Here is a 24,525-nt window from a genome sequence, read left to right as displayed (position 1 = left end):
TTCAGCCTCACCCTCAGGATCAGAAACACAGAGCTTGGGGTGAGGGTACAAGGAGGAGCAGGGTGCACCCCAACCGGTCAAGGTGCAAGCCTGAGCCCCAGTGCTTCCCAAGCTGTTGGCAAACCCGGTATTGCTACGGAGCCAGTTTCTATTCCCAAAGTGCCAGAACAACAGCTTTCCATACCATCCCAAAACCAAGCCCTTCTTAAATGACGACAGCCAAAGCCGCTGCCTCATCCCTTGTGCAGTTTCTTGCTGCTCTTCAGGTTTTTCCAGGGCTGACAAGCTGTGATAGCGGCTGGTCATGGACTTGGGCCACCTCACTTTGGGCCCTATCAGAAGTGGGGTGAGCACCTAGCCCTGCTGCTCCAGGGTCTCGGCACCCATGTGAGCAGCAGTGGGAGCCGTCTGTGTGGGAGCTGGGGGCAAGGCTAGGAGTGGGGGGGCCAGTCCCACTAACTGCTGGGCCTTTTTGGGGTGGGGGGTGAGGGGGGCTCCTGAGTTACCCCATCACTGATGTCTGTCCCAGATGAAGCCCTCTGCAACCTCCAGGAATGAAGGCCATTACCAGGGTTATTCAGCATTCACTCCACTGCAAACTAAGCGATTTTTTTTGCCTTTGCATATTTTTTTAAAAAATTAATAGGGTTATTTCCACACAAACATCTTTCCTGGTGTCATCTGTGGTGCTCTGGTTTCCTGTTTGCTTCTCTGGCACAATGTTCAGGCACACCACAGGACTGAGCAGACCCAAACAGGCCAGCAAGGCACGAGGCACCTCAGCAAGAGCAGAGTCAGCAGGGTTCCTCCAAGGGGACGGTGACAGTCTTACCTTCACTGTGCCACGGGCCAGCTCTTCTTCTGCCTGTTCTGGTCATCTTTGAAACCATCTTGTCCTGGTGTCTCCCATCAGGTGGATCGAATGCCCCCCCTGCCATCAGCAACACTACCATTGGGTGCTGAGCCTGCCCAGCTTGTTGCCCAAAAAAGCCATCACCGGTTTGCTACGTGAGGCGGGAGAGACGTGTGGGCCCCTTGCAGGGGTTTGCCAGGGTGCAGGGTGCTCAAGGCAGGAGGTGTCCCATCAGCAGCAGCCCCAGCTCTGAGAGTTTTATGCTGGCATGGAAGGGGCTGGGGCCTGAGGTAGAGATGGCGATATTGCACTGGTAATTGCTCCTGTCTGCTTTAGTGCAGTAGTAAATGAACCAGTTGTATTGATAATGATTTCACTCACGTAAACTACAGCTCTCTAAGTCAAGCTCAACCGTTTGTAGCTATAGGAACCTTCCATGAGCACCATGACCAGGCAGAGGCCGGGCACACAAGGGACACCAGGAGGGAGCAGATATGAAGGGGTCTGGGGGTAGCACCTGTGGGAGATGCAGGAGGGGGGACCCCGCGACGCCCTCAGCCGTGCAAGGGTTGGTGGAGGGAGGTGGGTGCCGCAGGGCTGCACGCGGAGAGGGGTCACCAGCGACGGGGACACACCACCCACCCGTCCCGCGGGCAGGGACACCCCCGCCCGCTCGCCGCGCGCCGGGCCGGGCCGCGCCGGCGCTCGGCGCCGCCGTGCTCCGAGGGAGGGGCGGGCGCGGCGATTGGCCGCCCGCAGCTGAGGCCCGGCCCCGCCGCGCGGCCGCTACCGGCGGCACAGCCCGCCCGCGCCTCCCGGGGCGGCCGGCGCTGCAGCGGCTCCGGCGCCATGGACCGACTCAGCGGTAAGGGGGACGGGACGGGACGGGACGGGACGGGACGGGACGGGACGGGACGGACGTTCCGCTTTCCCGGCCCGGGGAGCTGGGTGTCGCGCGTCGCTTCCCAGCCGAGCGGGTGCAACTCTCTGGATCGATGTGGCACCCTGTCCCCAGGGTGCCCTTGTCTCTCACCAGCCCTGTGGCAGGGCCAGCTGGGACACAAACTGGTACCAGTTTCCCTTTGCTGGTTAGATGGGTGAAAAGCCAGTGGCTTGTAGGGAAGCCTGAGGGGTGTAAGCACTTGTTAGGGTAAGTTACAGTGGTAGAAAGGGAGGTGACTGGTGTTTCCATGTAGAGCTGATCGGATGCAGAGAGTTTCCCCAGCTGGAGAAGATGCCGGTGGTCTCGTAAAGCCATGGAGGGCCTGATCCTCACCCTGCTGGGAAGTGGCTGTGTTCCCACATGTGTGCCGTTCTCGCCTGCAGCTTGTGGCATCAGGCGCACGTAGCTGCTAGGCTTTGATCTGGGATACGAATCAACCTGCCAGGGCTTTGGGCCAACTTTGCAGAGAAGGTCCTAGCTTTCTGCTGGGTTGGCAGGTCCCTGGATAGGAGCAGAGGGAGGCTTTCAGGGGGATTGCTGCTTGCTGCTGCAGAATGGTGGCCTAGGGCTGTAGAGGAGGAGCAGGTGCTGATACGGTGTAGCATGGAGGTCCTGGCCCTTGACCAGTCTTCAGAGCTGTTACAGCAGCACCGGTGAAAAGTGGTGACGGGGGCCGGGGGCATTGCTCCAGCTTTGTGGGCTGCGACCATGCTGAAGTCCCAGGGTGGTTCACGCAGTGCTGTGTCTGCTGCTCTGGATCAGCACCAGAAAGACCCGAGGGTCAAGAGTTCCCCTTCCTTATGTAAAAGGATGGGGTGGTGTTTCCGCGGTGGAAAAGTGGTATGAAGAGTTTGACTCTTGGACTGCAGCTCGCCATGTTGGTGCTTGGCAAGCAGTGTCAGTGCCCAGCAGCCTCGGAGAGGACAGGGACAGCCTTCCCCCACGGCTGCAGCTTGCCCTGCCTGCCAGACAGACAGAGTAACTTTGCCAGCTCAGAAGGAGGGTGCTGTTGCAGGAGGGGGAGCGTTGTCAAGTGACACGTGATGCTAGAGCTGTTCTTCAAGGTCCAAGAGGACCACACTGATGGGCAGAGGGGAAAGCAGAGGGTCTCAGCTTCCCTGTTCTCTTGCTGTGCGAGCTGGTGGAAGGCTACCCTGTTTGCATCCCAGCCCACCCCAAAAATCAAACCCAGGACCTCACTGCAGGAAAGGGCAGGGGATGCCCAGCACACTGTGGAACCCATCCTGGAGCATCACGGAGACAAGCCTGGGCACAGTGTGGCCACTCCGTGGGCTGGGCCTGCCAGGGGAGAGCCTCTCTGCTGTTCTATTCCCCTTGCCGGTGCCTTCTATGGTAGCAGCAGCGGTGCCTGCTTGCTTTGCTTTGAGGGCTTGTAATGAATTGCTGTTGGCACCTGGGTGGCTGTTTGCTAATGTAAACCTCCTCCAGACCCTCCTGCTCATCACCCAGAGCCACTGGATCTCTCTGGGGGCTGTGGCTTGCAGGGGGAAGGTGTAGGGGTCTTGCCGGCCTCCCTTCTCTGGTGCAAGGGGTGCTGGGTCTGTTGGTGGGTAGGAGCTCAGTGCCCCATTCCTAGCCTCTACCTGTCCTCTGGCAGCCACTTTCTTTTCCTGGAGCTCCGCTTAGCCCCTGACTTGCTCTTGCTTTATGATCCGTCAGCTTCTTCATCGCTTTCCATGCTGCAGCCGAACCTGCTGCCTTCCCCGGCAGACTGGGCAGCAGCCGGTGCGGGGCTCAGCTCTACACCAGCACCTAACCTGGGGAACTGGTGCTGTGGGCTGTTTGCAGAGTTGTTCCAGGTTGTGCTGATGGAGAAGTGCATGTGTGCATGCTTTGGGAGGTGATATGTGCCACAAGCCTTTGCTCTAGCAGGGCCGTGCTCACATATGGCTTCTCATTAGTGACTCTTCCCCGACCTTTTGTGCCACCAGAATTTGGGTCCTGCACCAAACTTATCTGGGGTCTAAATCCAGCAAGGCTGGTGGAGATGTGTCAGGGATAAACTTGGCTCCAGCTTGCCCACAGGAATGGGGAAGCCGTGGGTTTGGTGGGAGGGAGCCCAGGTCATTCCTGACCTGCTGCCTGCAAGCTGGGGGTGGGAATGCCGCCCGCCCAGCGTACTTAGCCTGGTGGAAGGGGCTGCAGAGTGGGTGCGAAACACAGATCGGGCCAGCTGTTAGCATGCTAGGCAAATGCCGAGCTCTCCCCCGCATTGTAGCCATTCCTTCAGCTGGAAACTCAGCTGCCCGGGGCCACCGCCTGTTTATCGCCGGGAAGCATGCAGGGGAGGGGGCTGAGCCCACCACGGGCTGCGCTGGCCACACCGTGCAGCATCCCTGGGGATGTTGACACCGTGCAAAGCAGGAGGCACTGGAGTTAGTTTTCCCGTGCATCTTCCAGTATCCTTCCGTGAGCAACGCTGCCCTTAACTGTGGGAAATGAGTATTGCTGTAGGTAGTGGATCCCTGCTGAAGCCAGCCTGGCTGCACTGGAGGGGCGCAGAGCTGCCCTGCCCTGCACATTGTGGGTGCCTACTGCAGCAGGGGCTGCTAGAGAGGGGAAGGAGCGGGCTGGTACCCTTACTGACTGCTGTGGGGGTAGTGTCCTCCAGCCAGGGACTCTGGGGACTGGGCTGTCTGGAAAACCTGCCTCTTTCCCGTGTTTGCTCTTGACCTGGAAATGCTGCTTTCCGGTGCAAATGTGCTGAGCTGTGAGGCTGACGCACCCTCTGCTATGGAGCAGTGCTGAGCGCCGGTGTGCCTGAAATCCTCTTGCCTGCAGCTGGCAGGCGGTTCTTATCCCAGCCCAGGAAAACTTTGTTTAAGGTTTGGAAGTAGTTGTCTGATCCCAGACAGTGGGAAGGCTTTTCAGAGGAGGACTGGGAGTGAAAACTGGTCTTGACGCAAGATTGGCCTGTTGTTCAGTAGCCAAATAACTTGCTGGGGACAGGAGATAACAATTTAGCAGAGTGGAGGCTTGAAGTGCTTTCTGGCATCCCAGACTCACGTCCTAACCCCTTAACCCTCCCCTACAACAGCTACTGTCTAGTCTGGCACAGCTCAAGCTCTTTCCTGAGGAACACCCATCTCCTGCATGCAAGAAACCTTCTTCCAGTGAAAATGAATGTCCCAGCTGTCAGTCCTGCAAAATATCAATTAAATGTCACTCTTCCAGGGCAGCAGCAGGACAGTTTGCTTAGAAACCTCCCAAGGAGTTCTGCATTGTCTCTGCCAGCCCTGCCCTGCTGCCCATGCTAACAAGCGGCTGGCTCCCTCTGCCAGGGCACCTGTGGGATGAACAGAGGGCACCTGTGCAGCCCCCAACAGCCTGCCTTTCCTTACTCTGCGGCACTAAAAGCGGCGGCATTTAGGGAGCTCAAGTCCCTCTGCAGACACTGTGCTGACAATCTGCAGCCTCCACAGTGGGGAAGGATGAAAATAACTTCTCTGCCCCTCATTCCCCCAGGCTCCCTCCATGGGATGGCTGCTGCAGCCCCTTCCATTTTTGCTCCTGATATGCCTCCAGTCACATCAAAGGCAGGCTCTTTGGCAGGCAAGGGAGAACACTGACATTTCATAACAGTCTGGAATGAAAACAGATCTCTGCTGCAAGGGGTTTCCATGCTCAAAATACTTTTTTTTTTTTTTTTTTTTTTGAAGTGGGTTTCATGTGCATGTGATCCTGGAAGTGATAGGAGGGAGTTCTGGGAGATGCTAGTATGCTCTGATTGCTGGCAATTAGCAGGAGATGTGTAAGGAGCAGCTTGAAGAATGGCTTTGGCTTTCTTCTGGGTTCTTTTTAACATTAAACCCACCCAACTTGGTGATGGGGGAACAGCCCCTTTTTGGCTCCTTGTCCAGTGGGTTGAGTCTTCCATTTTCATATGGTCCCAGTGTCATTTGCGCTTTGGGAAACCAAGGTTGTAAAGGACAGAGCCAGGAACAGGTTTGATAGCTGGCTTTCATGTCCTGGAGTTAAAAGCAGATGCGGTGAACCAGTCCTGGCACTGACAGAGCCGTCAGCAATAACCAGAGCAGTTGGATCTTCCCCTCTGCTCAAGCTTGTCAGCTTTCCTGACGGGTTAAACTGGTTTTCCTGCCTCTCTGCCCCTGCCCCGTAGGGGTTAAGCGGATAGGAAATGCTGTTGGCCTTGCCGCTGCACCTGATGCTCCTGGCGGAGCTGGGCAAGGGAAGGAAATGGAAGGGGTGTTCTCAGCTGAGAAAATACACTTAATCCTGCCCTCCTCGGGTTCTCTGCCATGCCCTGCCTGCCCCATCCCAGGATCATTGCTCTCCAGCAGGGACAGGGCTGAGGTGGCCATTGAGAGGGTCCCAATCCCCGCGCCGGGCAGGGGGGACTTGTGCCTGGCACAGCTCCCAAGCTCCTGGGCATTTCTGGGATCAGGGCAGGGATGCTAACACAGACAGCTGGGTGCGGAGTGCTTGTTTCCCTCCCCCTGACTCTTCAAGGGTATTGTCCCCATAGGGGTTCTGTAGCTGCTTCTCCCACCGCCTCTGAAAAGAGGGGTCCACATTGTGCATTGTGGCTGAAAGCGTTTGGGAAAGTGGAGCTGACTGGTAGCCAATGCACCAGCTCCTTCCTGCAGATCTCACACCCTCCCTGCCCACATCCTGCTAGGTGAGGGTCCCGTACCTTCCTCTGCTTCTGAGGGTCCAGGCACAACTGTCTCCTGTGATTCTTCCTCTTAGAAGTGTCAGCCCTGCTAGCCTCCCCACATCTCACTCCTGTGGGTTGGGTATTGCATCCGAGATGTTTTGGATCTTGGCTTCAGGGAAGGGGGGGGTTGTAGGGCATGGAGAGCAGCCTTTTGGGATGCAGAGAGCTTTCCACCCCCATCAGTGGGGCTGGGGTGTCTATTTTGGAGATTTGGGGGCTGGAGGACCCACCTGGCTCTCGGTGCAGGGTGGTGGGAAGGGCATGCCCACGGGAGAGCCGTCACCAGCACCGGGGTGCTGAATCAGCAGGTTTACCACCACCATGCCTGCAATTAGCTGTAATTCCTGCTGTCCTGGAGGCTGAGGTTTGGTGGAGATGAAGGGCTACACAGAGGTCAGAGCTTTACGTCCTCCAGCTCCAAGATAGCAGCAGGCAGGAAGGTGCAACTTGGGGAGGCTTCCTGGTGCTCTGCCTGCCGTGGAGGGTGGTCACAGGGGTGGGCAAATGGCTGTGGCACTGGTCCTGGGGTCTCTCTGGGTGCTGGAGAGGAGCCTAGGCCAACCTGCTGCTCTCTGTGCTGTGGAGTTTGTTTGGAAAAGGCTGACGCTAAAATTTTGGTTGGAGAAAACACAGTTTATTCTGGGTTCTGACTAATCCTAACATCTCCCCTCTGCCTGCAGCTTGTTTTTTATACATTACTCAGCAGGTCTCGCCCCTGCCTGACTATTCCTTTAAAGGGCATCTCAAACCTCTCTTTTTCATCCATTATTTAAACCTGTTCTCCAGCTAGCAGATTCTGAGACCAGCTCACACGCTGGCCCGACAGAGCATCCTGCCATGCGCCCACTGAAGCTAGCACAGAGTTTTGAGATGTAGCCTGGAAGTACTGAATCTGGTCCACACGTATTTGCAGAGCTAATTGTGTTGATTGGGCCAAGCTGTGGCTGGAAACAACTTGTGCCTGGAGTTGCGAGCCCCCCAGGGTTCAGGGGTCCGGGGCAGAGGTGGAGAAGGCTGCCCGTGCCCTGCCTGGGAGTGTGAGCAGGGTCACACAGCAATATCTCACCTGCGTGCTTTTATTTCCTTGACTTCTTGCTGTGCTCAGCAGTAAGAGAGGGTGACCCAGAAGCTACCCCCTCCTCCTCTGGGGTGTGGGCAGCTGCAGCCTCTTCGGGTTAGAGGGGTAAAGTTTGCTTTTGGGGAGCTAAAGTAAACCACCACAACCTTCTCCAGGAGGTGGAGAAAGGGCTGCTAAGCCATGAGCAGTGGGGTAGCAGCCCCTGGAGAAGGACTCCTGCCTCGGCATGGGGCACCGGGAGGGTCGTTATCTGCCTGGGTCACAGGAGATGTTTGTGGGTGATTTAATCAGCCTGTTAATCATTACCGGCACCACTTGTGAAGCTGCTCTGCTTCGGTGTGAGCTGCTGCGAGGAAGGACACTGCCCTGCAACCCAGGAAGGCTGCCCTCGGGTTTTCTTCCAGCAGCAATGCCAGCTCAGAGAGCCTCAGCCCCTCCAATGCCCCGTGGCTCTGTTGGGGGCTCCCTGGGGAGGTGACGCCCCTCTGTGAGTCACTGCTCAGGGGGACTGGGGCACCAAGCAGAGCATGTGGGATGAGGGTGCTGCAGCCCTGGGGCAAGGCTGCAGCTCTGGGCATGCAGTTGCGGCTGCACAGGGGGAGATTTTCCACCCACAGCCATGCCCTGAGTGTGGGCATCGCCAGGAGAGCCGCGTCCCAGCGTGGAGCTTCAGCTGCAGAGCAGCCCCCCTCTCTCTGGGCCGTGCTGCAGCGGGTGTGCTGCCAGCACCAGGCTGGGTGGGAAGGGAAGCACCATGATCACCTTTCTCTCCAGTTTCTCCTTTAATCCAGTTACATAGAGAAGGGGCTTGACTTGCCCCACAGCAGTGAATGATGGTTTCTGCAGTGTGTGAGCTGGCAGGGGCGTGAAGAGGGGTGATAATCTTTAGTCTGTATAACGCTCTGTTGGCTTGTAATTACACTTCTCTCTATTCAGGACTTCTGTTTTTATGTGTAAGACTGTGGGGAGGATGTGAAACTGTCTCTTCTCCAGAAACGAGTGCATTGGGATGGGAGGTTTGGGGTCCTGCTCCTGCTGCGAATTGCTTTGTGTCCAGGCTCTTGGCACTGGCTGGGTGCACCGGACAGAGCATTAGCCCTGGGCATGCGCTGCAGCTCTCCTTGCTCTTCTCCGCTTTTTGGTATGTGGCAAGGACTCCAAGAAACTGCTTCGGCACAGAGGACCAAGGTGAAGCAAGTGGACTGGGAGAGTGCGTGGTTAAGAGTATGGCTCTGCCCCGGGTTGGACTTGCTGCTCGACCAGCCTCTGCTGAGGTGGGCAAGCATCTGGGAGCAAGGCCATGCGATAAGGCTTTCTGCAGAGTTATTTATACTGGGGAGACGAGCCGCTGCTGGCAAAGGCACAGGGCCAGATGCAGCAGGACCCTTCACACAAAAAGCGGCACACTGAAAGTGGCTGAGATGGCCATGCTGGGAAAGGAATCCCCCACCCCCCCAAGCTGCTGTCAGCATTGGGGTGTGTGTCTGGAGCACATGGGGGAGAAGTTGAAGGAGGCTCAGTAGACACAGCCAGGGCAGCCTTCTTGCTATTTAACATCTCTGGTTGCTCATCTTCCCCTCTCCCAGGGCTGGAACGAGATGGAGTGGCCCTGCAAACCCTGTGGGCTCCTGCGTGTAAGGACAGAAGCCAGCGGGCGACTGCGCCGGGATGGAGAGCTGGCCGGGGACGTTCTGTCCCCTTGAGCAAGCAGGTTTCATGTTAATCTTCTGGGACTGATTTTCCAAGGTTATCAGCTAAGGATATTAGTTACTGTAAGGTCACGATGATGAGATCTGCAAGAGACATGCATGCCTGCCCTGCCTGCTGCAGCCTGGCATGGCAGGGCATAGGGTGTGCCGTCGGGCACTGGGGAGGCAGCAGGGAGGCGCCAGGAGTTTGGGGTCCAAAGGTTTGAGCTCTGCAACACTCGGGGATGCTGCGGCGTCTAAGCTGGGAGCCACTGGGGGAGGAGGGATGGCTGCCGGGGTCCTGGCGTTAACAACACGGAGGGGTTAATCACAGGGAGGGATGGGAAAGGCACTGCCTGGGACAGCTGAGAGCCGGGGTGGGGTGGGGGGGGCAGCGGGCTCCCAGCCACGCCGGAGCCGGCCCCAAGCACTCCGGCTTCTGCTGACATTGTTGGGAGTCAGAGGTGCTCCCCCCATCTGTCCCACTCAAGGGGCCCTTGTTTCCAGGGAGGAGATGATTCATGTGCATCGAGTGGCCCCTTAGCAAATCTTCCACTGTTATGGGATGTTGTCAGAGCTCAAGTGTGATCATTAATTGTTGGCTTTTCTCTAAAAACCCTCCGGGCTGGAGCACGCCAAGTTGCTCTGTAGCTGTACAGGCAGCCGTGCTCGGAGGAGGAGGTACTTTCCAGGCTTGTGTTCCTGGCCCCACCAGCCCGTCCCAGTCATCCCAATTTGCCCCACACCCAGCTGGTGATGGATGGCCAGGAAGCTGAGCCTGGCTGGCAGGGATGCCCTGCTCACCCCTGCTGCCTCCCGGGGCCTGAGCACTGCCCTGCTGCTCACTTGGCAGGGCACTGCTCCTGCATGCTCCGGAGGAGCGGTGGCCGCAGGCAGAGTGCAGGCAGGCAGCAGTCTGTCCTCCTGTCTTCTGCACAAAGGAACAATTCTAGGAGTGCCACTCAGCCCCTGCCAAGGCATTTCCTCACCGGCTGCATGCCTCCCTCCTGTCTGTCAGAAAGAAACCTCCCTGGGAATGGGAGTGGGAACAGGAACTGCCCTGGGAGCTCAGCAAAGAGCTCGGGAGGCCATTGCCTTCCTCAAAGAGCAGCAGTGGGGGAAAGCTGGCCCCACTGGGGTGGGAAGCAGTGCGCTGGGGCTGGAGGGGGCTGTCAACACCCACTTCAGGCATCACTCCTCCAGTGATGCCTGCAGCCGGTGCTGGGGCAGGAGAAGGCTGGGGACAGGCAGAGAGGTGTGGAGGCACGTCCTGGTGCCTGGGTGTCTCTTGCAGGCGGCTCAACATCAGGCCGTGGAGAGGGCAGAGCGGTTTGCGTGCTGAAGGCGGCTCCTCCAGCAGCACTGGGTCTGTTTGTCTCACAGGATAGGCGACCTTCCTGCAGGGCTACTCCTGGGGCTGGAGTGTCTCTGGGTAACCTCTGGCTGTGCCCCCTTCCCTGGCCCACAGGCCACCTATTTATGGCATCCCAGGAGCTATAGATGTTTGTTTACTGCTGGTGGTGGCTCTTAGCAGCCCTGACCAGGCAGAGTATCACAGGGCCCTGCCCACACCAGCAGGAAGGATTTATTTTTGTTTGGGTTTTATTTTAGCTAAAAACAATGGCTGTTACTCCCAGCATCCGATTTCCCGTGGCCCCCCTCACCCCCAGCCTTCACCTGGAGCAGGAGGAAGTGCGGCCAGGGGCAGGCGGAGGACGATAGAGCCGTGGCTGCACCCCCCACTGCAGCAGCCTTGCAGCGTTATGGTGCTGTGAAACATCTCCCCTCCCTGTGGCTCTCTTTCAGGCTGCAGATCGGCTTTGCTTGGGGTGACAACTCCGCTTGCATTGTCTTATCTCTCCCCCTGCAAAAGCTGGGTCTCTACACCGGGAAACTCCAACTTTGACTTGGCTGGACCCTCTTTCTCCTCCTTCTCCTCTTCCTCTCTGCAGGTTGCTGGAGGAAGACCTGATTTTTGCACCTGTGACAGAGCAGAGGCCGTAGAGGGGGAGATGGGCTCTGCAGCTGCGAACTGCACCCGGACCCTTATCTGCGCACTGTGGAAGCAGGTCCCTGAGGAGGGGAGCACTCGTGGGGTCTAAAAATAGAGCTGGCCTGGGTGCAAGGTGGAGAGAGGTGGTGGAGTGTTGGAGGGGACACAGCTCCCCTGCCAGCATTGTGCTTGGTGCTGCTTCTAACACAGGCTTTAGCAGCAGAAGAAATACTGCCCCGTTGTCCTGAACAGCAGCAGTGTCCTGGTGCTGGTCCCCTAGCTCACCATCAGAGCTGCCTTGAGGCCTCCCAGCCCATCCAGCCCAAGTTACCTAATGCTAAAGCCATCTGCTGCCACGGCTCCTGGCCTTCCCAGGCTCAGAGACCTTGCTGGCATCTCCCCATCCTGCCACAGCAGTGAGACAGGCTGCAAACATGGAGAGGAGTGAGTTTCTGGGAGGGGAGGTTGGCATCACTCCCTGCCCTGGGATGCCTGTGTCCAAAGCCTGAGCCCAACAAAGTGATGCAGTCCTGCAGGATTTCACTTGCAAGAGAAGCTGCAGAAGAAAGCAGCAGGTGGGAGCCGTTTGTCAGGGCTGGAGGCAGGCGCAAGGCTGGAGTTGTCCCCCAAGTGAGTGAGTGGCTCAGCGGGCAGGGGATGCAAGGTCCCTTTTCAGCTGCATCCCCTGCTCAGCACCTGTGGCCACTCTGATGTAGTGCTCCCCCAGGAGCCCCTTGATGTCCTGCTGCCACCTCTGTCCCTGGACTCCACGGTTTCACACCGCAGTTGCCAGAGCCCCCAAGGGCAGGGCTGTTCACCCACACCAGCACATGAGCCCCGTCCCCTGCCCGCCATACCGTGGGCACGGATGCCGGCTGGTGCGGGGTCTGTGCTCACTCCCACCAGGTATTGCAGAAGTAACATGCCAGTCCTTGTTTGCTGGGTGGCCTTGGGTCAGTCACATCAGCCTCCGCTGCCCTCCACACAGCAACCCTGGAGCAATCTCCCCTTGCTTCCTGCAGCCACCCCATTAACCTTACGAGGGCTGGAAAACTAACAAGTGTAGGAAATTAATTCCTTCCCTTCCCTTCCTCCACTCGCGGGGGCAGAGGCTCAGCTCAGCAGGCTGTGCGCTCTCCTGGGATCATAGACGTCTTTCACTGTGCGCCCCCCCCCCGCCTTGTGTTTTGGAGGATGTTTAACAAGGGAGATGGAGGGGACAGCTCAGCTGGGCAGAAACAAAGGCGCCTTCAGTGCTCGCCCCGCTCTGTGCTTCGTGCGCCCCGGCTCAGAGCTGGCGCTTGGGGCGTTGCTGATGAGTTGATCTGCCTGCCATGGCAGGCAACAAACCTTGCTTATTGGGCACTGTCATTTCTTGTGCACAGCAGGGTCTCCTCGCCACACATGCCACCTGCTTTGTCACTATTAATAGAATCCTGCTTGCCCTTTTGCTGTCGGCTAGTCCAAAGCCTTGACAAAGGAGTTGGTGGCTGTGATAGGAGATGTCCTACACATGGCAGGGCAGGGGGATGCTGGTGAGCACCGTGGCCTAGGCTTTGGTGAGCTGTGGGAAGCTGATGTAGGGAATGTGCATGATCCTCGTCTCCTCTGTGGGAGCTCATGGCTGGCTGAGAGCCTGCTGAGCTGGGGTGGCAGGAAGATAGGTGTCTCCCTAGATGCTTGTGGGTGCTGGATGGACGGGGGGGCATCTTGCTTTTTGTCCCAGCTGCTTCCTTGCTAGTTCCCTGCCCCGCCAGTCCCTGCAGGGGAGGATGTCTCATCTGGTCTGGAGACCACCACTGCATCCCTGAGCAGAAGCCTGCTCCTGTCTGCCTGTGCAAACATCCCAGGGAGAATCTGCCCTCCCTGTGGTTGCCCTCTCCTTTCCTGCAGGCTGGGGTTGCTGCCAGCTTCCCAGGCTTGCTTGCTCCTTCTGGAGCTGTGCTGAGGCTTCTCGCCCTGCCCGGGGGCTACCTGTCCTGGTGTGGCCTGCCCATGGGAGATGGGCACTGGCAAAGCCACCCTTGCCAAAAGGGTTGAAGCTGCTGTTTAGCTTGGCACTGGAGAGGGAGGAGGAAGCAGAAGGTCTGCAGAGATAGAAACCCATCGGCTGGGGTGGCAGGAAGAGGCTTGTGAGCCGCATCCTGCCTCGTGTCCTGGGGAGTCAGTGATTTGGGGCCAGTCATGCTGTCTCCTTGCCCGGGGCCTTGTGTTGGCCGGGTGCTGATCCGCATTGACTCACTTGTGTTGGGTTCCCCTTCATCCGAAGATCTTTGAAACAGTGGTTGGTTTTACTGCACTGTCCCTGCTTTGGTCAGCAGTGCCAGCCTGGTCCCAGGGGACTTGCTTTGTGCCCTGGGCCACGGCTTGCGAGGGTGAAGGGTGGGCACTCAAAATCCTAGGTCAGACCTGAAGCAGCCCAGTTTTTGATGGGTGTTCAGCAGAGTGGATGCAGTGTTTGGATAGGACCCAGCAGAAGCTCATTAAAAAACACAGCATCCTGCCCTTCCCCTGGGAAATACGCCCTATGCCAGCCCTCGCTGCCGCCCAGCTCTGCTCTGCCAGGGCCCTTTTCCTGGCATTGCCCAGAGGGGCAGCAGTGGGGACGGGTAAAGCATGGGCAGGGTGTCCCCAATGCTCCATGCAGCTGAGGCACACACTTTGCCCTCCTTGCAAACTATCCCCATCGGTCAGCACGTCTGACCTGCCTCTGCGGTCACCTCTGGCCTCTGCTCTTGTCCCTGGAGACCCAAAGCCAGCTGCATGCCTGCCCCAGCTGTGCTCTGATGACTTTCAGTTGCTGCCAAGAGAAGGGATCCTGCTCACACTTTCATTGGAAGAAACAACAGCTTTTTTTTTTTCCCCCACCGCCCTCTGTAGCCTCCAGAGCTGCAGGTTTCCAGGTGTCCCTGAGCTTGGCCTCTCCATGCAGGCCAGCTCCTGCAGGCACTGGACCCTGCAGGAGCTACCCTGGATGCCAGTGGAGCTGGGCAGGTGTGTTGTCCTTGGTAAAATGGGAGCTTGGCTCTGGATCCAGTTCAGTTTTGTCTTATCCTGCTCGGAGGAGGTATGGTACAGAAAGAGACCTGGGATGAGGATGTCGGTGCACATGCAGAATGGGGGGTGTAGGAGCTTGTGAGAGATGTGGAGTCCAGAGCTCACCTTGTTCACTTGGACACTCCCTGTCAGTCCCATCCCCGGCCAACACATTTTTCTAAAGCTGTCGGTCAGCTGCTGCCAGCACCATAAACACTCCTTCCAGTGATTAATTTTTTTTTTTGTAGCCCTGCTCTGATATGCAAACATCCAAATGTTTTCTGGAGCCCTGCTGCACAGGTAACGGTCACAGCTACAGCGTGCTTTTGCTTCATAAAAACTAGCCCATGAATCACCATGTCAAAGAGAAGACCTACACTTTTATGTGTTGTGCCTGTAACGGTAATGTGTGGTGAATTCTCTTGCTGCATTTTGCTGGGCTCTCCCTATCTCCCCTGCCTGGTTCTGCCTGCTGGGCTGATGCTGTGTTCAGGTGCAGCAGCAGCCGCCCAGGAGCTGGTGGGTACTGGGATCCCACACACTGGAAATCTGACAAATGGTGGCTTCTGGTACGGTTCCACTTTGCCAAGATTTCAGCTTCTCTGACCCTCTTGGCCATCTCTGGCGCTGTGTGTGTTGGACCGAGGCTCAGCTAACACCGATCTGAGTGGGGAGAGCCCCTCCTGTGCTGCAGTCCCCATTCCCTCCCTGGCACAATTCAGGTGCCTGTGTGGGGCAGGGACTGTGCCTTGGGGAAGTGACTCCATGCCTGGAGGGAAGAGTGGGGTGGCCTTAGAGCAGCGTGGATGAGCTGGGATGATACAGGCAAGGAGTGACAGCAGGGCAGAGAACCTGCTGTTGAGCGTGGGGGGGAGGGCTCTAGCCTGTGTATGGGGACCCTGTGAAGGTGGCACTGGGCTGGGAGGTCACAGGTGGTCTGAGCACAGCAGGGGAATGCGAATGTCCCTCAGCAGGTGAGGAGCGGGAGGATGTGTCCCTGGGTGGTGTTGCCAGGTGGCTCTGGAGATGGTATTTGGGTTTCCTTTCCTTCTTTTCTTCTTCCTTCCCTCCATCACCACCCAGCGTCCATAACAGCGAGGCGGCACCAGCAGCAACGATACACTGCCATGTGGACAGAGGTGTAGTTTTATCTGCGTGGAAAAGTATGTGTGCTGAGCCCTTTGATAGCAATCCAGTAGCCCTGCAGAGCTGGTGTTTCCATTCGTGGGCTCAGCAGGCTGCATCCTGGTGTCTGTGTCCTGGTGGAAAAGCTTATGCATGGGAGGAGCACATATGCACTTGGCAAACACCACCTGAGCTGTGCTGGGCCAGCTGGGAAAGACCCCCATCTTGGAGTCTTCCACACATTCCAGCTCCTTCTGCCTTGTCTTAACCCCAGTACCCTGGCACCACCCTGGCTGATGGGCTTCTTCCTGTTCCCCCCAGTGCTGGACCAGCTCCTGCCAGAGCTCAGCGTCTTGCTCAAGCTGCTGGACCACGAGTACTTGAGTGCCACCACGCAGGAGAAGAAGCTGGCTGTCTCTACCATCCTGCAGAAGCTGCAGCCGCCCACAGGTCTGTGTCCTGCTCCTGCGGTGTCCGGTGGCTGTCCCCAGGGGCAGTGGGTGTCCCCAGCAGCTGTCCCAGGCCAAAACCCCAGCAGGGTAGGGAAAACAATCTTCAGGGCAGGGATGAGCTGCCTCTGTGCCCAGCACCCAGCACCTGCTCAGCCCCCTCACGGCGCTTCGCTCCCTGCTCTCACTTCCTGGCTTCCCCCCCGCCCCGGGCGTGGGGGCTGGCGTCATCCCCGCTATGGCTGCGGGGCAGGGGGGCTGCTCCCTGCGGAAACACCACTTTGCAGCAGTCTTCCTGCCACTGGTTTCTGCTGAGCGCAGGGGTTTCTGCGGAAAGGCCAGGAGCACCATGCACCTGGGGCTTCACAGCCTTCCCCCCCTTCCTGCCTCCCGGGGGAGCAGCAGGATCCCTGGGGGCTCCTCGACTCCCCGGGTACATGCTCCGGAGGAGCACCCCGTGGTACGGTGGGGTGGGCTGGACTCTGTCCTTTGGTTTATGTTTGTGGGGAGGAGGGGTGCCGGTGCTTGCCCCAGCCACCCTGCCCACCCTCGGGCTGAGAGCATCCCCTCGCTCCCAGGGAAGGACATGGACTACATGTACGTCAACACAGCATCCCTCAGCAATGGCACCAGCTTTGTGGAGTCTCTCTTTGAAGAGTTTGGTAAGTGTGGACAACCCAGATCGACATGCCAGGGGTCACACTGTGTGGGTGCAGGGGTGGCCCTGGGGTCCTTGCTGACAGCGGGTGCTCTTGGGGTTCCCCAGGGAAGGAAGGTGAAAGCTGCATCCTTGCGCCTGCAATGGGCGCTGTCACCCCAGGCTCTTGTTCCCACTCCCCTGAAGCTGCCTGGGAGCTGGCCATGGAGGGGTTCATGCACACCCCAGCCCAGCTGCATTTACCGGCGGTGCCTGTTTCCCAGCACCTTCCCTGTGAAGGGCCATGGGTGCTTGCCTTGGGGTCCCTGGAGGGCATGGCTAGGGGGGCCAGCTCTGGCATTTCCTGCTCCCTTCACCTCTCCGCTTACCCCTGGGCAGACTGTGACCTGCGGGATCTCCAGGACATGCAGGAGGAGGAGGGGGACACAGGTGATGGCATTGGCTTGGAGCTGGCCAGGAGCCAGACAGCAAAACCAGTAAGTCTCTGAATGCCCACCTCAGAGGTCTGCTCAACACCTGCCCAGGAAGGTGGCCGTGGCTGGGGCTGGGACTCCTTCCTGTCCCTTGCCACCATGGTAGCTGTTGGGACTCGTGACCCTTTCCGCTGCCCAGCTAATGCTGGTGGTGTTTCTGCTGTAGGTTCCTGTGGACCCTGCTCCACCGCTGCCCACCACTCCCCCACCTGAGGATTACTATGAGGAAGCCCTGCCCCTGGGCCCTGGCAAGGCTCCTGAGTACATCACCTCCCGCAGTGAGTTCTGCTCTGCGCCAGGACAGCAGGAGGGTGGAGGGAGCCCTGCAAGCTGGCGGCTGCATCCCCCCACCTGCCTGCCCACCCAGCAAAGTAGGCAGCCCTCGGCGAGCGTGACAGCTCATCCCAGGGAAGGAAACGTTGCTGCTCCCACCAGCAGCACTCCTGTCCCGCTTCCTTCCCATCGCGCTGTGCTGTTATTGCAAGGAGTTGTTTGCTCTGGCTCGAGTGGGAAGGGGGTGATGGGAGAGGTCAGAGCTGCAGGGGGACCAATGCTGAGATGCCTTGCGAGGGTGTGCTTTGCTCTGCCCCAGCTCGCAGGCTTGCTGCTTGGAGTATCCTTGGGGGAAAACCAGGTGTAACAGCCCCAGCTGCCCTCTGCTTCCTCTGCAGACAGCTCCAGCCCCCCCAACTCCATCGAGGATGGCTATTATGAGGATGCAGACAGCAACTACCCTGTCACCAGGATGAACGGGGAGCAAAAAAACTCCTGTAGGTATCCAGGTGCCCTCGCCAGGGAGGGGAGAGCTTTGGTAAAGTCCAGCCCTGAGATGGGGGCTTAAGGACTGGGCTGTGGGCCAGAGCCTGGGCTGGTAGAGGCTGGAGAACCTCTCCCATTTCATAGGCTGCTGGGCAAAAAGCAAGGAGCATGGAGTGCTGTTTGTCGTGCAAGCCAGAGCCCTCGTGCTGCGGAAGGGACATAATCGGTGCCATGTTTGTCAGCAGTATGGGGAACGGGTGTCCCTGCGTATGCAGCTCTCATGCCCTGCATGAGCTGCCTCTGCCACAGCAGAGGAGACCTGGGGCAGGGACACCACTGCGGAACCCTGCTCCTCTGTGCCCTGCACAGGAGGTGTGGGGCAGAGGGCCAACACATGATCCGCTGTTGCGGGTAGAAGGTTTAATCCAGGCTTTCAAAGTTTCAGGCTTGCAATGAAGTAAGCCAGCCCAGGGGTTTCGATAGACACACCTGGGACTGGCATTTGGCCCACGAGCATCCTGCCTGGTTTGGAAGGGAAATGGAGACAGCTGGGGTCAAAACGGTGCTGTTTTCAAAGGCTGACATGGAGTCCATCCATTGTGGCGCCCAGCGCAGGCTCTGTGCTGGAGCCCACTGGGCACAGGGAGCCCTGGCAGCGTGTGAGCGTGCCTGACAGGCAGGGCCCCGGACCGCTATTTGCGGTGACTTGCCTGCTTCCTTCCAGACAATGACTCGGATGCAATGAGCAGCTCTTATGAGTCGTATGAGGAGGAGGAGGAGGAGGGAAAGGGCCAGCAGCTGACACACCAATGGCCATCGGAGGAAGCCTCCATGAACCTGGTGAAGGATTGCAGGATTTGTGCTTTCTTGTTGCGCAAGAAGCGCTTTGGACAGTGGGCCAAGCAGCTCACCATCATTCGAGACAGCAAACTCCTGGTGAGCCAAGAGCTGGTGGAGACCAGAAACCTACTGGTGGGTTGGGCGGGAGGTCAGGTCCAGGCTGAAGCAAAATAGCACTGTCCATGCCAAGATGCTGCCCCAAGGCTGCGACTGCCCTGCAGAGCACATGCAAGGGTTGCCCTTACTTCCCTTGCAAGTAAACAGAGGGCTCCTCTCTTTGGGGACCGCACAGAGTGAGAGGGCACCTCGCAGCCCTCTGCCACGGAGGGTGTTGCAGAGACTGAGGCACCTCTGTCTGTGCCACCTGTGAGGGACCCCTAAAGGGACCCCAGCTCTGCCCGGTATGGCAGTGGGACAGGCAGGTTTTGGCAGAGCCCTGAGCAGTTCCCTTTGCTTCCCCTAGTGCTACAAAAGCTCCAAGGATCGGCAGCCACACGTGGAGGTGCCCCTGGGCACATGCAGCGTCATCTACGTCCCCAAGGATGGTCGACGCAAGAAGCATGAGCTGCGGTTCTCACTGCCAGGGGCCGAGGCACTGGTGCTGGCCGTGCAGAGCAAGGAGCAGGCTGAGGAGTGGCTGAAGGTACCATGGCTACCCCCCACCTTGCCTGGGGGGCCACAGACTCTCCTTGGCATCCTCCCTGGCTCAGGTGGGGAGGGGGCTGTTCTGGGAAAGCTCTTGCCTTGCTGGAAGGGGAAAGGGAGCTTTGCTCCTGTCTTTTATCGGCTAGTGGGGGCTGGCCAGCCACTTCCCAGGGCCTGGTCATCTCCGGTGCTGACAGACGCTGTGGGGTGGGGATGTTTGCTCTCCCACTCCTCTTCCCCATGGCCCTTTCCTGCCTTTGTTCGGGGGGCGGGGGGGGGAGGCCATTGGCAAGGGGCCATGGGTGGGAAAGGAGCCTCTGTGCACACCACAAACCCAGCTGTTGCCCAAATGTGGGAGAACAGGGTCATTTTATATGGCCTGGGCAAGCCACGCTGTGCCTGCCTGTAAAATGGGGGGTCATGAGGTGCCCTGTGCCAGCAGGATGACTGTGCAGCTTGGCACCCAGGTCCCTTACCTCTGAGATTTCTGACAAAATATGTCAAACTGGTTGCAGTTTTGAAGGGCCAAGGTGTGTGCAATCCCCCAGGCAAGCTGGGCTTGTGCCCCAAGCAGGGCTCGCTGTCCTGTCCTGCAGAGACCGGGACCTCTGTCCTCGTGGTTCAGTCCGGCTCTGGTAGCGAGAAGGGAGTGTGCTGAGCCAGGGGAAGTAGCCCTGGCTCTCGGGTCCATTTTGAGTGGCTGCTTGGGGCTGTCTCCACAGGTGATAAAGGAAGCGAGCAGTCCAGCAGCGGGTGGGATGGAAGCCCCCACCTCCCTAGTGTTGCCATGCAAGATGGACCTGGATAAGGTGACAGTTTCTAACTGCCCTGCTGAGGTGCTGCATGGGGCTGCTGCTATCGAGCCTGGGGAGTGGGAGGCCACCGAGCTCCCAGTGCTGCACGGGGGGCCCTTCCCATCCTTGCAGCAGGTCTGCAGGGCTTATGGGGCAACCCTGGCACTGGGGGGATGTGCCAGCCGCACGCAGGAGGGACAAAGGGCTGACAGTGGCTGTCACTGGGGGCTGCACAGGGGGATGCTGCTGACAGGGTGCATGCTTCACTCATCCTGCAGCGGCTGTCACAGGAGAAGCACACCTCCGACTCGGACAGCGTGGCGACGGGTGAGACCGGCTCCCCAGCAGCCTGCAGAGAGCCCGGTGAGCACGGTATGGCACCTGTCCCCAGCCAGGCGGTCTTTACCCCCAGCCGGTGGGGCCGGCTGTGTGCACCACAGCCGCAGAGCATCCTCTCCTAGCAAGGGGAGATGCTGTGACGTTCACCGGGGGCACACAGCTACCCTGTTGTCCTTCCAGGGAAAGGCAAAAAGAGCGGCCTGGCTGACCTGAAGGGCTCGATGAGTCGGGTGGCAGGGAAGAAGATCACTAGGATCATCAGCTTCTCCAAGAAGAAGCCTCCCGCCGAGGACACGCAGACCTCCTCCACCGAGGAAGACATCCCCTGCTGTGGTTTGTGTGGGCCGGAGGCAGAGACAGGGCTCGGCTTGTGCAAGGCCAGGAGTGGAGGGGAGCAGGCATCCTTCCCCCCATCCTGACTGTATGGGGGGCCGGCAGGGGGTGAGGGGGCGGTTGAGTGGGGGCAAGGTCACCGAGCCGATGGAGAGCTGTGACACTCCCTTGGGATACAAAATGGTGCCTGGTCCTGGCTCTGCAACTTCCCGTGGTGCGTGGGGAAGGGGCGAGGGGTCACCCGTGTCTCAGAAAGCAGGCTCGGGTGACTGTGTGGCACTGAGCTGGCACCTCACCTGGGCCCAGGGTGTCCCAGCTGGCTCTCTGAGGGGAAACTGAGACACAGAAGGACTAAACGAGTAGGGAGCCATGCCGTAATCTCTGGGCAGCTGTGTATCATTAAAGCCTGCCTGAGGTCCAGCCGAGCAGGCACTGAGACCATTCCCTCGGCCCTACCATCCCCCCAGGCTACCTCAGCGTCCTGGTCAGCCAGTGCTGGAAGGAGCGCTGGTGTCGCCTGAAGGGCAACACCCTCTACTTCCACAAGGACCGCACCGACCTGCGGACCCATGCGAACGCCATCGTCCTCCGGGGCTGTGAGGTGGTCCCAGGGCTGGGCCCCAAACACCCCTTTGCCTTCCGCATCCTTCGCAACGGGCAGGAGGTGGCAGCGCTGGAGGTGAGCGGGCAGCAGGGCAGGCAGGGTGTGCCGGTCCCGTGAGGAGGGGTTTGCCAAGCTCCGTGAGCATCTCCTGTGATGATCCACGCTTGCATGCAAGCAGTGCCTTGTTTTCCCTTCTCCTGCATGTTAAGGAAGCCCAGGGCATCGTTTGGGTGAGCCAGGGCCAGCCACACAGGTATTTGCAGGCTGGAGGCAGGGAGGAGGCTGGCAGGGCTGAAGCTGGCAGGTTGCAGCGGGTGGTTGGGAGTTTGGGACTGGGACCTCCTGCATGTGCCTGTGTGCGTTCTTTTGGATCCTCCTAAGTCTTGCACACACGTTTCATGTTGGAGGGCCCTTCTCCAAGGCGGGGCTTTGCGTCAGGAGGCAGGAGCAAGGGCCAGGGGCAAGGAGGTGAGTGTGCACCCCAACTTTTTCTCTCTCCTGCAGGCAAGCTGCTCTGAAGACCTGGGCCGCTGGCTGGGTCTCCTCTTGGTGGAGACAGGCTCGCAGACAGCACCGGAGGCCTTGCACTATGACTATGTGGATGTGGAGACAATTGCCAACATAGTGACGGCTGTGAGGCACTCCTACCTGTAAGGCTGCCCTCCTGCTGTGCCACGGGCTGGACAGGGGCTGTGCCGTGGGCAGAGCGTTGGGCTGCGGATGGTGACTGTGTCAGCCCTGTGTGCTCCCTAGAAAAGGCATGGCCTGGGACACGGCTTGTGCTGTGATCTTGGGGAGAGCTGGTGGCTGGTGTCCTGGGGGTTGGTTGTTCCCAAAGCAAGGCAGCTTCCCTTGGGCAGGATGGAAAGCAGAAGGCATTTCATCAATGCTGATGAAGGACTTAGGGGATACACGTGGTAGGGTAGGGTAGGGTAGGGTAGGGTAGGGTAAATAGGGTAGGATAGAGTGCTTGTGAGTAAAGCTGGGAGAGCAATGCAGGAAGCCCTTTGAGATGGACGGGCTTACTGGGTGACTGGCAGGGATGTCCTGGAAAGGAAGAACCCATCCCTCCTCCCACAGGTGGGCCAGCTACTCCCAGGACCACCGGCCAGACTCCTCCCGTGTGGTGTACGATGATGTCCCCTACGAGAAGGTTCAGGTGAGCATGGCTCAGGGGCTCGCCCTCTCCCACATCTGTGGCCAGGCTATGGAATATGCCACGGGGAGCCTTGGCCAGGCTACGATGGCCCCGCGGGTGTTTCAGCACGCCCTCCCTCCTGTCCCCACCGCAGGCTGAGGAGGAGCCGGGGCGGCCGTCAGGAGCCCAGGTGAAGCGCCATGCCTCCTCCTGCAGTGAGAAGTCACGGCGGGTAGACCCTCAAGTCAAAGTAAAGAGGCATGCATCCAGTGAGTGGTGGTCCTCGGCCGCAGACATCCCTGGGGGAACCCTGGCCAGTGTGGGAGGACGCTGTTCCCCCGAGGGGTTCTGCAGCCAGGCTGGGGCTGGCCAGCTCTGGCACATCGGTGATGGGTTGTACTGTGCCAGCTCAGCTGGACCTTGGGTGGCATTGGTGCAGCCAGGGCCAGAGCCTTCATGACCGGCTCTCCTTGTGTCTGCAGACGCCAACCAGTACAGGTATGGGAAGAACCGGGCCGAGGAGGATGCCAGGCGATTTCTGACAGAGAAGGAGAAGCTGGAGAAGGAGAAAGCATTGATCCGCACTGAGCTGGTGCTGCTGCGGAAAGAGAAGCGAGAGCTGCGGGAAGCCATGAAGGGCAGCACAGGTAGGTTTGTGCCATCCAAGCGCCGTGGCTGGGGATGCTTGGAGGCACTCTGGTACAGGAGGAAGGCTGCAGACCCCCAGTGGGCTGGGGACGCTGGGCGAGCGGTGGCATTGTGGCTGTGAGCAGAGCTGGCTGCAGCGCACTGCCGGGCTGGCAGCCCCATCTAGCATCCCTGTCCAGGAGGATGGGTGGCTTCACTGTCCCCACAGCCTCATCCTCTGGCGAAAGTGCTGAGCTGGGCACGCTTGTGCAAGCAGGGTCAAAGCTACAGGACCTGGAGCAGCAGGTGGTGGTGCTGGAGGAGCAGTGCCGGCAGAAGGAGGAGCGCCGCGTCGACCTGGAGCTCAAGCTGACCGAAGTGAAGGAGCGGCTGAAGCAGTCGCTGGCGGGAGGGCCGGCCCTGGGGCTGGCTGTGACTGGCAAGGCTGAGAACGAGGTACGCACCGCTGCTTCCTCAGTTTTGTGGCTCCAGCTTCCCTTGGGGTGGTGGGGGGGAGCAGCACGTGGGAAACAAGGGACATCCCTGCTGCTTTGTCACATTGTAGATAGAGGTGGGAGGAAAAGCGTCAGTTATATTTGGCCACAGCAGCTTTGACCTCGTGATAGTTTGTGCTTTTCTTTTTCCCTGGCTGTCCTTGCTCTCGAGGTCTCCTAACTCCTTCTCCTTCTCGCTCCCCTTTTTCCACAGGAAGCTACGAACAAGCCAAACGGGAGCCCCCCTGAGCACTTGGTCCCCGTTAACTGTGCAGCTGAACTGAGGAAGAGAAGTCCCTCCGTCCTCCCAGCCAACAAGGGAAATGTGCTGCGGAAGGCCAAGGTCCTGCTTCGCTCCCCCTCTCCTCCCTGATGCCATGGGAAAGCTCATTCTTTGTCCCATCCTCCTTGCTTGACCATGAAATCTGGGGACCAGAGATGCTCCCTTCCCCAAAAGCAGGGTGTACTGCCAGGGTACCCTGCAGCCAGGCTGGCCCAGCTCAGTGGCACTCTCTGCTAGCATGAGCCTGGTTTGCAGAGAGATTTGGGAGGTGTGGGGCTGGGTGGACAGAGAGGAGAGCATCGCCTCTACGATGACCGAGGCAGCAGTGACTCCAAGCTTTGAAGATACTGGGGTGGTCCAAAGCCCTCCAGTAGGGATGGATGCCCTCAGAGGCTCAGTGCTCACTTCTCTAGCGATGTCTCCTCATCCCCCACTTTTGCCCTTTTCTCTGCAGGAATGGGAAAAGAAGCAGACTTAAGCCGGGCTGCAGGAACGCCCACCAAGCCCCCAACGGACACTGGGGCTCACAGAGGAGCTACAAGCCCCCTTTCTCCGAGGCGCCAGGAGGGTGCTGGGAAGGCATGGGGGAAGAGGCACCCTCCCATGCCCCGCCACTGCAGCACTGTCTGCCTCGTGGGCAACACTATGAACCATGGGGAAGGGGGTGGGAGGGG

General features: G+C 58.9%; 1 protein-coding gene across 6 annotated transcripts; it reads left to right on the top strand.

Annotated features, from left to right (window-relative positions):
• The first annotated feature begins 1,634 nt into the window (after positions 1 to 1,634).
• Positions 1,635 to 24,508, top strand: AFAP1L1 (actin filament associated protein 1 like 1). Of its 6 annotated transcripts, XM_075442174.1 has the most exons (20): positions 1,635 to 1,718; positions 11,214 to 11,330; positions 15,737 to 15,865; positions 16,443 to 16,526; positions 16,901 to 16,998; positions 17,162 to 17,273; positions 17,667 to 17,765; positions 18,479 to 18,690; positions 19,058 to 19,237; positions 19,962 to 20,048; positions 20,312 to 20,405; positions 20,553 to 20,705; positions 21,173 to 21,384; positions 21,814 to 21,959; positions 22,390 to 22,468; positions 22,602 to 22,716; positions 22,930 to 23,094; positions 23,304 to 23,530; positions 23,783 to 23,911; positions 24,306 to 24,508. In XM_075442174.1, exons 4-20 carry the CDS (start codon positions 16,451 to 16,453, stop codon positions 24,327 to 24,329), a joined length of 2,208 nt encoding a protein of 735 aa, XP_075298289.1. In that variant the 5' UTR covers positions 1,635 to 1,718; positions 11,214 to 11,330; positions 15,737 to 15,865; positions 16,443 to 16,450; the 3' UTR covers positions 24,330 to 24,508. The 6 variants fall into 6 exon arrangements, 4 of the variants coding, with proteins under 4 accessions (XP_075298289.1, XP_075298287.1, XP_075298288.1 ...); XM_075442172.1 differs by lacking the exon at positions 11,214 to 11,330 and having other exon boundaries at positions 1,646 to 1,718; positions 20,312 to 20,396; XM_075442173.1 differs by lacking the exon at positions 11,214 to 11,330 and having other exon boundaries at positions 1,646 to 1,718; positions 23,352 to 23,530.
• The last annotated feature ends 17 nt before the right edge of the window (positions 24,509 to 24,525 follow it).

The sequence above is a fragment of the Opisthocomus hoazin genome, chromosome 23 (assembly GCF_030867145.1).
Source record: "Opisthocomus hoazin isolate bOpiHoa1 chromosome 23, bOpiHoa1.hap1, whole genome shotgun sequence".
NCBI lineage: Eukaryota > Metazoa > Chordata > Aves > Opisthocomiformes > Opisthocomidae > Opisthocomus > Opisthocomus hoazin.
The sequence above is the reverse complement of the archived record's forward strand: the minus strand, read 5'-3'. Positions and strand labels throughout refer to the sequence as shown.